Source organism: Syzygium oleosum, unplaced genomic scaffold, assembly GCF_021117445.2.
Source record: "Syzygium oleosum isolate NSW1041296 unplaced genomic scaffold, Sole_v2.1 Sole_v2.13, whole genome shotgun sequence".
NCBI lineage: Eukaryota > Viridiplantae > Streptophyta > Magnoliopsida > Myrtales > Myrtaceae > Syzygium > Syzygium oleosum.
The window spans coordinates 10,462,028-10,476,340 of NW_026607497.1; the positions used below are offsets into that span (position 1 = coordinate 10,462,028).

The following is a 14,313-nucleotide window of genomic DNA, read 5'->3' on the forward strand; positions in this document are numbered from 1 at the left end:
CTGAAGTAGTTGGTTTGAACAAGTAATCATGGGAAAAAAGTAAACATTTGTTCTCTCTCTCTCTCTCTCTCTCTCTCTCTCACTTAATGTCAAATCCCATATGATGTATTGCGAGGTAGATTCCGGGAAAGTAGAAAGAAAAGTCTTGTTGTATATCAGTTCAACAGATTCTGGGGCAGGCTTTTTTCTGCAGGTTGTTGGTGAAAAGGGGGCGCTAGAAGGTTTTACTGTTGAGATCCTCCTAATTTTTCTCGTCTGGTGACTATGCAAATGGATAAAGCCAATGTCATTTTCGAGACCTACATTATAAGGGAAATTTTATTAAGAGATTTGGAGGAAAATTTTTAGAAATGTAGTTAGAGTAGCAACCATTCGGTGAGTTGACTGTTAGAAATCCTAAAACTTCGTCCCCACGAATCTCTACTATTGGTTCGGAAGGTCTAGACCGTGTTGTGTTGGTGATCAAGACAGATAATTTGAATTCTGGCGGTATGACCAATTAAAACTGGGATTTAGAAAGATATGCGAGGGAGTTTAGCAGCATCAGCCGTGGACTCCATCAAACATATCATTCATTTGGCCTGTTCATATAAGGATCAAAATTTCTCCTCACCTGTTTTAGTTCTGGTACATCTTCATCATGATGTGCAAAGCAATTTTAAATCTTCCGACCCCTAATCAAGTGTATGGTAGACCCCTTATTCCTAATTCTGGTATTCATTACCCATTTGCTCCCAGGAAAGCTTTTCAGAGATCTGATCGTAGAACCCTGAAGGTACGCATCCGGGAAACTCTTCGTGCTCTTCCGGCACAATTTTCGCAAAAGAAATTTTATCGGAGCAACAGGTTTCATGAAGATTCTTATCAGAGAAAAGGACTGCTAAGCAGTTATTCAGATACAGGAGAAAGTTCTGATCTATCATCTTATAGCTCTACAGATTTACCGGGGGTTGAGTATGAAGTTTTCTTGAGCTTCAGAGGCCCCAATACACGCAAAGGATTTGTGGATTGCCTCTATCACGGGCTTATGGATGCCGGAATCCGTGCTTTCAGAGACAATGATGAGCTCCCAGTTGGAGGGAGGATCAGTTGGCTACTCCAAGCAATCAACAACTCAAAGATATGCATACCCATCTTCTCTAAAGACTATGCAGAGAGTGAATGGTGCCTGCGCGAGTTGGCACAGATGGTGGAATGCAGTAAACCAACTGGGCTGGAAATTCTGCCCATATTCTACGACGTGGAACCATCTGAAGTAAAGCTGAACAAGGGACCATATTTAGAAGCCCTCCGTCAACACAAGAAGAAGAATAAGCCCAACCTTGTGCACCAATGGGAAGAGGCTCTGAAGGAGGTTGGAAAGATCAAGGGCTGGGAGTTAGAAAAGGACACTAACGGGTAACTTCCTCAGGTGCTTGCTGCTATTTTAATGCATTACTTAGGAATTCTATTTGGAATCTAAGTTTGGTTCTCTTAATCAAGGAAACAAAACCTCAAATTAGGGAATCTGCTAAAAAGAAGTAGAACCAGAATTTCAGTAGTGTCTTGTGTTTATTGATGTTGTCAATTTTTTTTTTTATCTGCAATCATAAATAGTAGGGATAATGATAGGGACAATCTCTGAACTTTGGCCCAATATGCAATTTGGTCCCTGAATTTTTAATTTGTTCAATATAGTCCCTAAACTTTAGCCTGATGTTCGATGTGGTCTCTAAACTTTTAATTTGTTCAATGTGGTCGCTAGACTTTTGATACATGTTCAATTTAGTCCCTAAACTTTATGAAAATGTTCAATATAGTCCTTGAACTTGAATTAATGGAATGACTACATTGAATATTTTCATATAGTTCTGGGACTAAATTGAACATGTACTAAAAGTCCAGGGACCAGATTAAACAAATTAAAAATTCAGGGACCACATTGAACATTAGGTTAAAGTTTAAGGACTATATTGAACAAATTAAAAGTTCAAGGACCCAATTGCACATTGGGCCAAAGTTTAGGGACTCTTTGTGTCTTTTTCCCTAAATAGTAATTGAGATGTTTGGAACTAAATTTTTGTTTGTGTTACTTTTAAGTCGCTGGATGGACTAGAATGGCATAGCTCATACTCTGAAATTCCATTTGCTTCAATTTGATGATCTTTCTTATTGGAGTATTCTCATTTCTATTGCCATCAACTATCCATGTAATGCAGGCATGAAGGAAAACTTATAGAGTTAGTAGTTCGAAGAGTTCTGGTTAGCCTGAAGCTGCACCATCTGAATGTAACTGACCAGTTAATTGCAATTGACGATGACGTGGATAAACTGATGAGAATGCTGAATGTGGGTTCCAAGGATGTAAGGATCATTGGAATTCATGGAATGGGTGGCATTGGCAAGACCACCCTTGCCAAGGTTGTTTACAACCAGCTTTCAAGTTGTTTTGAGAGCTGTAGCTTCCTTGCAGAAGTACGAGAAACATCACAGAACAAGGGTCTCGAATTTTTGCAGAATCGACTTATCTCAGAGATCCTTAAAAATAAGGGTCCAGAAATTACTATTGTTGATGATGGCATCAACACAATCAAAAAGAGATTCTCTGGTAAGGAAGTTCTTATCCTTCTTGACGATATTGACGAGAGAGCTCAGTTAAATGCGCTTGCGGGAAGGCGCAGTTGGTTTGGTCCAGGTAGTAGGATTATTATTACAACCAGAAACAAAGATGTGCTCAATGTACCTGAAGTGGATTGGGCATATGAACTGGAAAAGATGGATGGAGATCAGTCCATTCAACTTTTCAGTAGACATGCGTTCAGAAGAGACTGTCCGCCTGATGATTATTTGGCTTACTCAAAAAAGGTTGTCGACATCACCGAAGGCCTTCCTTTAGCTCTTGTGATTATAGGTTCATTTCTGTCTGGGAAAACAAAAAAAGTTTGGGAAGACACGTTGAAGAAGTTGGAAAAAGTTCCTCGCCATGAAGTTGAGAAAACGTTGAGGATAAGCTACAATGCTCTAGATCACTGGCAGAAGCAGATATTTCTTGACATAGCATGTCTGTTCATTGGATTTGACAAGAGAATTGTAGTTCACTTATGGGACGACACTAATTTTTTCCCAGAGGAAGGTATTGAAGTCCTTCGTCTCATGTCTTTGATAAAGATTGGTGATGACAACAAGCTGTGGATGCACGGCCAGCTTAGAGACCTCGGTCGAGAAATAGTTCGACAAGAAAGTTACATGGAATTCGGGAGGCGCAGTAGATTATGGAACCATGAGGAATCATTGCACACATTAATAAATGACACGGTAAAAAAATTTCCTCTTTGACCATTACCGAAAGGAAATAACCATTCATTTTAGGTGCTTACTCACTTTGCTTGCATAATGTCGAATGCTGTTTTTAGCTTTTATTAATGGCCTCTATAAAATTCTCTAAGCTAGGAGCAAGCTATTTTGCTGATCTATACCTAGACTTATCGTGTCTTTTGTCCTTAATATGTTACATGTTGCATTTGTAGGGTACTGAAATGGTTCAAGCCCTCTGTCCTAAGTTTGATAGCAAGTCGCCTTACGACCTCACTCAAGTTGGATTTTCATGTCTATCGAACTTAAGGTTCCTCCAGGTCAATGGCGTGAACCTTGCTGGTAATTTTGAAAATCTTCTACCACAGTTAAGGTGGCTTTGTTGGCATTATTGCCCTTCAAAATTCTTGCCTACCAATTTTTATCTGAGGAATCTAGTCATACTTGATCTCTCTTGGAGCAATATCAGTGAAGATTGGGTGGGCTGGCATCAAATCAAGGTAGGACATGCTTTATGACTCCCGTGATCTTATTCGTGGCTCCATATTTCAGTATACCTATGTTTTTATCGATCTCACTGTTTTTATTCTTGCAGATGTCGAAGAACCTGAAGGTTCTTAATCTTACGGGATGTACGTGCTTATCCAGGAACCCTGATTTTTCTCCCTATGAAGCTCTCGAGATATTGATTCTTGAAGGCTGTGAAAGTTTAGTGGGAATCGATGCATCCATTGGTAGCTTAAAACATCTTGTTTCATTAAACATGAAGGACTGCCATTCGATCCAAGAGTTGCCTGAAAAGTTGGGCTCTATGGAAGCTTTGACAGAGCTCATTGTTGATGGAACCTCAGTACAAGAAATTTTTATCATGCCCGGAGGTATGAAGAAGCTCAAAACTCTCAGCGCCTGTGATTGCAAGTCATTGACCCAAATTAGGAGCTCAATCAGCCAGCTGGAATCTCTCACATACCTCGCATTAGATAATGCAAAAATCACTCATCTCCCAGACTCTATTGGAGAGTTAGTGAAACTTGAACGCTTATCTCTGAAAGGTTGCAGGTCAATAAACAAACTTCCAGACACCATCGGGCAACTAGAGTCATTGGTGGAGCTGGATCTATCCAGCACGGGGATGACTCAGTTGCCCGATTCGATGAGGGAACTCAGAAACCTGAAAGTGTTGAATGTCGAGGGAAGTTACATAGAGCATATACCAGTTGCTGTTGGGATGCTGGAAAAGCTTGAGGAGATACATGCCAAGGATTGCTACCTGGAGGGTGACATTCCTAATGATATAGGGGAACTTGCATATCTGAGAATCTTGAGCTTATCAAAAAATCGCATTCATAGTTTACCAGAAACCATTTGCAAACTCTCTCATCTGCAGACCCTTGATTTGGAGTCATGCAAAGAGCTTAAGGGGCTTCCAGAGCTTCCTAGTAGTTTGATTGATTTACGAGTTAGTTCTCAGCCGATGGAGAAAATACCAGATCTCTCCAATCTGATTAATCTGAGGTATTTGTATTTGTCTGACGGCTCTCACCAGCAGGATCCCACCAGTGACCCAAGCAAGCTGGTTCAAGATCCTAATCCCATGTGGCTTGGAATGTTATCCAAATTGGAGACATTGCAGCTTTCCCTTTCGAAAATCACTGCATTACCAGCTAATCTGGGTTCGCTTTATCGACTCAAGAAATTGGTATTGTCCTGTGTAGATCTGCAATCCTTTGTTCAACTTCCCTCTAGCTTATCTACACTATATATAGGGAACTGCAGGTCTATGAAAATTGTTCCTGATCTTTCAAACTTGAGAAATCTGTCAGAATTGGAGCTCCTTCACTCGGCTATATCAGAGATTCGGGGCCTTGAAGGTTTGGAGTCGCTTCACGTTTTCGATGTGATATACTGCAAATTGAAAAAGCTTGATGGGCTTGAACGGTTAGAATCCCTGAGGCGCTTGGTTCTACGTAACTGTGAGTCCCTTGACAGATTACCCAATCTCTCAAACTTGAAGAAGCTGAAAGAATTTAAGCTGCGAGACTGTGAGAAGTTGCTCGAGATCCAAGGACTTGATAAATTGGAGTCATTGGAAGAACTGCAGATTTCCGAATGCAGATCCATTGGGAGTTTACCTGATTTGTCGAACTTGAAAAAGATGAAAATTCTGGAAATTAAGAATTGTGATAAGATCAAGGATATTGGAGGGCTTGACAGATTAGAATCCCTGGAGAAATTGCAGATTTCAGGGTGCAGATCCTTGGAGAGACTACCAAACTTGTCAAACTTGAAGAAGCTGAAAGACTTGGAGATCAAGAGTTGCAAGAAGATAAGCGACATTGAAGGCTTTGGCCAATTGGAGTCCTTGGAGGACTTGAGGATTATTGACTGCAAATCTTTGGAAAAGTTACCGGACCTATCGAACTTCAAAAGCCTGAAATCTCTGCACATTGAAGAATGTGAAAAGATACGTGAAATTGTAGGTGTTGCGATCCTGAGATTCATCAAATTAAGGAATGGTAAGCTTTTTGTACGGGAAAATTGGCAAGACTAAAGAAATTAAATGTTACTTTTTTTTTTCTTTTGTAATAGTGTCCTCCATATTTGTACAGCTATAGATGCCAAAGGACAGTTGACGAAATTATTTTACTGTATAAAGTCTGATGTGCTAATAAGATTTCCTTTCTTTTCTCAGTGGTTCATGTGAAATTTTCTCTTGCAGTTCCCTGTTATACATAATCAGAGTAATGGAGTTAAAAGCTCAATGCATGAACCTGCTTGTATCTATCAGCACTTAGCAGTGTAATGATTTATCTTTGCATAGCTATATGGCTCTGAGTTTGTGACACTAGAAAGTAAATAGAATAGTTACCGCATAATCTCCTATACTCTATGTTGATTCTTCTCTTTAATTTCAACAGTGCAAATCATGCAGACTGTGTCAAATAAATCAGCTCAAGAATTATGTACTCGATGTTTACAAATAGTGCAAATTCTTCTCAGGATTTGCTTTTGCATCTCTGATATTCCAGCATAATCTGGACACTGGATCACAAAATTCACGTCAAGTGGTCCTCAAGTCGAGTTTTCTCTTACTGTGAGTTTTGAGTACTGATGAAGGGTCAATTGCTATTTCAAGTCCGAGCTTTTAAAGAGAATCGAAGCAGACAAAGTGATCAGTTGATGGCAATACCAATCCGGTTATCATGTACTATTGACTGTCAGGGCAACTTCAAATTTAACTCTTCGCACACTAAAGAGTTATCCCGTGCATATTTCATCTCTTGTGATGAACATGTCACATTAGTTCTACGGGATTTAGCAATAAGAGACTTTCTCCAGATAGAACCTGGAATCACAGCATTTCCAACTTGGCACCCCAAAGTCAAGCAAGCCTGTATTGTATCTTAAGTGGACCATATAAAGAGGGGTCTTCTTAGAACCCCAAATGGCAGATCTAGCAACTTGCTACTTTAGTCTTTTTTCTGGTGCAAGTCTAGTTCCATATAGTTCCTTTTACAAGGCAATTATATTAGGTTTAGCATCCCATTGCTTGCAAACTTTTTTCTTATTAATGAAATAAGACACCATACAAGACCGAAACGAGAAAGAATGAAGCGAGGATAAAAGAAGACCAGTTTGATAGGTTTGGGTGAGAAGCCATTCTATTTACTCCTCGAGTCGGGCCCATCTACGCTCGCTCTCTTCCTTTCTTATCAGTCTGAAGTGGCTAGTCTTCAACATCCAGGTCATGCTCGTTAACTTGCACTTGTGAGAGTTGTATAGTAGATATTGCAATTCCATGAAATATCCAGATTGTTCAATGTGCAAAATGGAAATCCGGGGTTCCACGCACTGCTGCGAAGAATGCAAACTTTTCCTCCACAAGTCGTGTCCTGAATTGCCTTTACAGATACAACATCCCTGTCAATTAAAGCAACCTCTCCTTCGAGTGGTGCCAGGCCTCTCACTAGTGCGATGCTCGGCAAGGGTATAACGGTTGGCCCTTTTGCTGCAAATCATGCGACCTAGATCTTCCCATGAACTGTGCGATTGCAGTTCCGCCAGTTAACTTTTTCTAGCATGGCAGGGCCATATTTTCTTCAAATTTAGCAATGGTAAGCCGCCCACACAGGAGAAGAGGCCAGATTGAAGAACTCGACCGTCTTTTTAAAGATTGTCCTCTCCACTTTTGTACACCCAGAGATGCAACAAGATAGTTCCCGTGATAAAATTATTTTACTATACAAAGCAGGAGCTAATAAGATTTCCCTTCTGAGTAGTGTCATATATAAGCACAATGATGAAGTTTAGAGCTCAATATATTAGCATATCCTCTTGTATCCATCCACACTTACCACTGTAATGATTCATCTATGCTGCTATATGATTTTGAGTTCATGACACTCGAAAATAGATAGAACTATTGCAGCAAGTTCTCCATTAGTCCTAGCTACTTAATTTCATCAACGCGTCTGATGCAGACTCTGTCAAATGAATAAGCTCAAGAATTACATATTTGCATGCTTACATGCACACACAGATTCTTCTCAACATTTAGTTTTGCATCTCCGATTCCAGTTCCAGCATAATCTGGATACTGGATCACAAAATTCATGTCAGGCAGTCATGGAGCCAGGTGCTTTCTTACTTCAACCGAGATTATCAATTAAGTATCGATCAATTGTCCCATCTAGGAGAACTTTCATGCCACAAAATTAAAGAGACGATACGGCTGCGATTGATGACACATTCGATTTCGGTCGAACTTCACAATTCAACCACGCGAACAATAGGCCAACAATAAGAAACTCGCAACCGGTGCTCACGCAGTAGAAATCCCAAGAGGCCTTGATGACTGAATTGCTACGCTTCATGAAGCACATATTTTCGCCATGGAACAGTCTGAGATAAATACATTTTCATTTCCATTCAACTGAAGAGCAACTCTCACACCTGCTCGAGAAGGCAACACTCCCCAAAAATGCCATATTGAACGTAAGAGGTCAAAGTATTATAAAACTAATTACATAAGCAAAAACAAGGTGCCCAAACTCCTCCCAATTCCATTACCAAAGCACTTCAGAGGAATACCCAACAGAGCCATTTCATCAAACACATGAAGCACGCTACGCACCGTTAGTAAGCACTCGCCTCTAATCACCGGAATCCTTGTTGCGTAGCCTGTAGATGATGCGCCCTCGGGTGGAGTCGTAGCGGCTCACTTCGATCTTGACCTTATCCCCGGGCAACATCCGGATGAAATTCTTCCTGATCTTCCCGGAGATGTAGCCGAGAATCACGTCCTCGTTGTCCAGGCGGACGCGGAACATGCCGTTGGGCAGCGACTCGACGATGACCCCCTCGTGGGTCCACTTCTGCTCCTTCATCCCCTGCGACACCTTCTTCTTGGCGCAGAGGGCCACGACGGGCCGCGGGGCGATGGACCGGGAGAGGCACGGCGGCGGCGGAGGAGGAGAGTCGTGGGGCCGGAGCGGCTTGAAGAGAGCGGCGGGAGGAGGGGTGTGGAAGAGAAGCTTGCTGCCGCTGCTGCTGCTGACGGCGGCGGCGGCGGTGGGTATGCGAAGGCGTGCGTGGGGCGTGTTGGGGGTGTGGAAGAGAGCGAAAGACATGGCTGAACAGCGAAGTGAAGGGATGGGAAGGGCTTCTACAGGAGGAAGAAGACGATGTGCGGAGCTCTCTGTTCAGCTCCTCATCCTCTCCGAGGCGTGTCTGAACGTGAGACTGGTTTTGAGTCGAACGATGATCTCCTATCCTCTCGGCCTCAAAGTTCGAGAGGGGCAATCGCCTGCGCTCCGGTTCCATGAACCTACCCGGGAACCGGACCGGACCGGCGGTCTAGTTCCCGGGTGGATTCATATAACCAACAAGCGGCTCTCGATTCTAATTTTTCTGAACCAGTTCTGAGTGGGCGATTCCCAGTTCTAAGATGAGAACCGCCTATCCGGACCATGCTCACCTCTGATTTTGGTACATTTCTTTATCAAATAGTAGGGGATAATTCCATCAGAAATCAAAACATTATTTCGTTTCATCAATATTCCTATACTTACACTGGTGATCCAAAAATGGCTTCCGTTAGACTTGCGTTTTTTTATGGCCGTCAAAAATCCGAAGCCGCGGCATATATGGATAATGTCAATCAAACAAATTTGATGTGACAATGACACATACTGTAACATCAATCAGGAGCATAGTTACATCGGATTTTTAACGGTCACGAACGACGCCACGGTGGATTTTCAACGGTCATATGGACGAAAGGTACTTTTAAATTGTGTTTATAATCACCGTTAAAAATCCGAAGCAGCATTACATATGGATAATGTCAATCAAACGAATTTGATGTGACAATGGACGCATAGTGTAACATCAATCAAGAGCGTAGTTACATCAGATTTTTAACCGGGCACGCACGATGCCACGGTGGATTTTCAACGGTCATATTGACGGAAGGTGCTTTTGAGTTGTTAATACGAGTTTGAGGGTATTGATGAGACGGTAGGAAGACCGGGGAATTTGTGTTCCACGAGGAAAACTTTATAATTTTTTGTGAGATTACTCCTAAATAATGAGGTGGCTGGTGCCCAGTGATAGTTGGCGACCGACTAGTCCCCCATCAAGTGTGCAATCAAGTTCTCTTGCAATCAAAATATAATCGAAACTCACATATAGACTTAATCATGAACCTGGCGACACGCGGGCTCATAGGCCCAACTCAAGTCATAAAGGCCCATAGACAATTTTCGCGAGCTTGGGCAAGAGCGGTTAATGAGAAAGCCCAGCCCAGCCCAACCCGATCGGATCTCGACCAAGCCCGACCATGCCGGAAGAATCGTATTTCATAAATAAGACTTAGGTGATGGGCAAAGCATAGGCAGAAATTAAGGCCAGCTCAATGATCACCACTACATATTATTGTGGCTCTAAGAAAAAGCGTAACTATAGCGATTCGAATCGAAACATTGAAGGATGAACATGAACACGCTGTTACTTAAGTAACCTTGGGTTGTTTTCATATATGCCCTTTTGTAGAACGTTCCATTCTCGTCCTTCCAGAATGATTAAGCGAAATTGGCCTATTTGAGGGTGGATGCTTATCTCGACGTCATCCATAATTATCGACTCAATTATGGCCATCGATCATTTAAGGTGAGTCGTGCAAAAATCGAACGGTTGTGATTACACACGGTTCAAGAATTAAAGTACAGAAAACTTAATTTTCCTATTGAAAAATTAACTAATAGGCCATTCAAAAAGTCTTGACCAAGATAATCAATAGGTCTGTACAAGTGAAATTGAATAAAAGTGTAAAAGGTATCAAATTTGAACCCTTACTAATTGAGAAAACAACACGAACATAAATCAAAGAACCAAATCTATGGTTACGTGGCGTTGCGCAGACTAGGGTGGAGTTGGGATTTGGATTTGGAGCTTTCGGGCGAACCTATAACTATAATTTGAGAAATCACCACTCAATTTGATTTCTACTGAAAATTTTTTTTCACTTACACAGTGTCTTAATAACGACCACCGACTAATTCCCAAATCAATAAATAATATATCTGTGAAAGTTAATACTTAGATAGTAACTCCTGTGGAGTCGCGAACACGCGCTTAGCAATACTTGTGCTAATTTCTCTAAATCTAGAGATCTTTTTATTCTTTTGTAGAATAATTGCATATATAATTATCCCTAATTTTAGAGGATCCCTATCTTTGATAGTAAATAAGATAGGGATTTCTGAAATTTTAGTGGTTGGGCCACGAGCGATGGTTCGATTTAGGGTCAAGAATTGAAAAGCCCATTACCGTGTGGAAGCCCAAAGAAGCCCACGGTCTCATTAATAGAGACATGCACAGAAAATGCAATGCAATTGCAAGGGCTGCCACTTTTCCTCCCGTGCATGCTTTTGACTATATGATATGAGATGCCTTGCAAGAGAAAAAAGATTAAATTTGTATAGTGAGAATATTTAATATATCATATTTTTCGAAGGCCTAAGATCAGTGCGTGACAAGAAAAGATGCTATTATGTAAAGTTTGGACAATATATTTCGACGAAATTGGAGGGGAGAGATGGTAGAGGAGGGTTTGATCAAATACCTCTCGGCTTGGATTGGATAAGCGCGACGTGAAATCCACATGATTCATGTGTGTGAGGAGCGTTTCACAAGGACCGAGGTAAGCTGTCATTAACCCTCGACAATGTTCAATGTGATGGGAAAGTATGAAAGTTTTGACATTTGAAATCGGCCCGATGGCTTTGACTTGACGCTCGCAATTAGCGGAAAACCTTTTTTGTTTTTACAAATAATTACAAGTAAAGCCAATGAAAGGGAGGGGTAGATTCGGCATCAGGTCTAAAGTTTCTTGCCTATGCCAATTTATGGTTAGAAAAAATACACACCTTATGTAAAATCAATCAAATCAGGATTGAAGAATTAAATAGACATGACTAGTCAAAACTCGATGATTTTGCATATCTAATCGATTGGGATTGCTTGATCGTAGTGAGCCCCATGCCCACAATCATTTCAATGTGACAAAAAATTAGGCAGTTCTAACAGTTATAATCAGCCAAATGACTTTGACTTGAAGCTAGCAATTAGCATAAAAACTTTTGTTTTAAATAGTTACAAACTTCGATTGATTGAATTTGTATCAAGTAAAACTTCACGAATGGGAGGGGCAGCTTCGGCGTCGGGTCTGAAAATTTCTTTCCCGGACCAATTCACGATTAAGAAATAGACGTTTCGCGTGTGATCAATCAAAATCTAATCGAATTCGAGACGCAATCGATCGTAGCGGGCCACCACGCCCATGATTGTTTCGAGAATAAACTTCACGAGCATCTCGACGTACACGTGTGGGGCCCACTCTTTTTAATGCTTCGCTAGCATCTTTTTCAAAACGCTCATGGGAATGTAATCCCCAAATAATTGCAGCTCCATTTTAATAAACGAAATCACATGCAATCCAGCTGCTAACTCCAATCTATTGAAATGGCTTTGGGCAACAGATCCAACTCATTTCCCACGTTTTTGCTCTCTTCATCTACTCTCCACCGTTGATTTGTCCGCCCACGTTCATACACGAGGGAGATTATCTAGTCATATCCCTTTTGTTATCCTCCTATAAAGTGTCTTTTCATCGCTCTGTCGAAGATTTCTGTCGATGTCGAGATCGAACCAAGCTAATGATTAGTAGTTTCAATCGACCCACCAATAAGTTGCTATTGAGGACATGCAACAGAGGAACAACTCAATGCAGCTCAGCGATCCTTTATCGTCATACGATTCGAGTCATTTTCGATGGCTATATTCAACTAACATTCGAAACGAAGTTGGGTACTTGTCAAAACAAATGATGGACAAGTAGATTGTCGTTTGTTATCATAGCTTACGAAAGAAAAAATTTGTCGATGAATGTGATGGCTTAAATTCACGTCGAAAGGCGCGCGATTGAGATACACCAACTCTCTCCTACCTTCACTCCCAACTCTAATTTCTTACTTATAATTTTACGACAACTTTCTTGCTCAATGTCCGAGGGATCTAACTTGAGTGTGAGCGAGTGATCGAAAAATATGGGCTAATTCCAAAAAGAGGCACAAACTTGATCTTGAGTGACGGCCCAAACTTTTTTTGTCTTAATAAAAAAGCATCAACTTTTACTCTAGTCCCAAATCTGACCCTCCGTGATATGAAATTTTCAAATTATCCGTGCCAGATTTGAGATTTAAGTAAAAGTATGTGATTTTTCATGAAAAAAAAAAAATAGCTTAAGCCAGAATTGTAACTCAAAATAAAATTTGTGCTTTTTTTTGGAATTGGGCCCGAAAAATATTGAGGGCTTAGTTGGAGAGATTTAGGAAAGAAAACTCGAAGAGAAATTTAAAAAAAAAACATTAAGATTTTATTTCTCAGTTTTTTCAAAATTTTCACAATTTTCCACTCAAAATTTTCGTTCTTCATGTTTTAAAAGATAGCATCAACGTGGTCAATGGTTTGAATGGAGGATAGGCAATGAATTAGGTGGTGTCCAACTTACACCCAAACAAAAGGAGTCTTGTTAGAGAGCTCTCCAACACGCTTATTAATTTTAAAAAAAAATTCAAATTTTCAAGAGAATTCAAATATGGGTCCGAACTCGATATATAATGCACCGTGCGCACATTATAATGAATATACAATACATCAAAAATCACAAAAAAAAAAAGAAGCATTCTCAACTCGATAAATAAGGAGCATCGGTAGTTGCCATTCGAGAAATAAATTGCACATGTGGTCCTGTGCCTTTTTTTTCCTTCTCTTCTTTTCCTTTGTCTTTTTCCCCCACGATTTCAACGAAAGGACGCGCCGAAAAGAGACGAAAGGACGACTCCTTCCCCCTCTCCTTATCACATGGCCTTCGTCTTGATAAGTACTCCCAACTTTTTCCCTGGTCCTCTCTCTCTCTGATACCTTACTACACCCGTGGTGGGGCCCGCCCAGGGACCGGACCGGTCCAGTCAACATCGGAGACAGGCTGTCATTGTTGGGGGTGGGGGGGCCCCTCCATCGCGACCGTCCAATGTGAACCCCGGGCGACGTGGGGCGGGGTGTGGGGGCCCCGCCACGTGGCTCTGCCTCCCGCCTACCCCCGAGCCGCGGGCCCCACGGGTGTCCTGTCCAATCAGCGTGAAAGATGGTCGGGTCGGGAGGAAGGGGCGGTGGGTGGAGAAGGTACGATTTCTTCGTACCCCTCTCTCTCCCTCCCTCGTGGGAGAAAAGGGGGGGACGATAAGGCAGCGCCGAAAAGTAAAAGGCGCTCAGAGCTGCTCGTTTCGATTTTCAACCAAATGGAAAAAAAAATTAAAAAATAAATAAAAAGCAATAATTGCTCGTGTATATTTTGAAAAAAGTTACTTATGGAGCTGTAACCGCGTTCGTATGGAAAGATATTTGGTAGTCGCTGCGTCGCCCGAGCCGGAGGTGATCATTGGGCGGGCTTGAATCGGA

The 14,313-nt window shown here is 41.5% G+C and overlaps 2 protein-coding genes across 2 annotated transcripts; one reads left to right on the forward strand and one right to left on the reverse strand.

The window, feature by feature from the left end:
* Positions 1-143: 143 nt before the first annotated feature.
* Positions 144-5,982, forward strand: LOC130139740 (disease resistance protein L6-like). The gene is made up of 4 exons (XM_056317366.1): positions 144-1,398; positions 2,199-3,294; positions 3,507-3,791; positions 3,887-5,982. Exons 1-4 carry the CDS (start codon positions 641-643, stop codon positions 5,840-5,842), a joined length of 4,095 nt encoding a protein of 1,364 aa, XP_056173341.1. The 5' UTR covers positions 144-640; the 3' UTR covers positions 5,843-5,982.
* A 2,274-nt stretch (positions 5,983-8,256) lies between these two features.
* Positions 8,257-9,101, reverse strand: LOC130134481 (translation initiation factor IF-1, chloroplastic-like). The gene has a single exon (XM_056317371.1). It carries the CDS (start codon positions 8,919-8,921, stop codon positions 8,445-8,447), a length of 477 nt encoding a protein of 158 aa, XP_056173346.1. The 5' UTR covers positions 8,922-9,101; the 3' UTR covers positions 8,257-8,444.
* Positions 9,102-14,313: the final 5,212 nt, after the last annotated feature.

Coding starts and splice junctions, on each gene's coding strand:
- LOC130139740 (XM_056317366.1), top strand. CDS start 641: ATGATGTGCAAAGCAATTTTAAATCTTCCGACCCCTAATCAAGTGTAT. Junction 3,295..3,506: donor ACACATTAATAAATGACACG/GTAAAAAAATTT, acceptor TTGCATTTGTAG/GGTACTGAAATGGTTCAAGC. Junction 3,792..3,886: donor TGGGCTGGCATCAAATCAAG/GTAGGACATGCT, acceptor TTATTCTTGCAG/ATGTCGAAGAACCTGAAGGT.
- LOC130134481 (XM_056317371.1), bottom strand. CDS start 8,921: ATGTCTTTCGCTCTCTTCCACACCCCCAACACGCCCCACGCACGCCTT.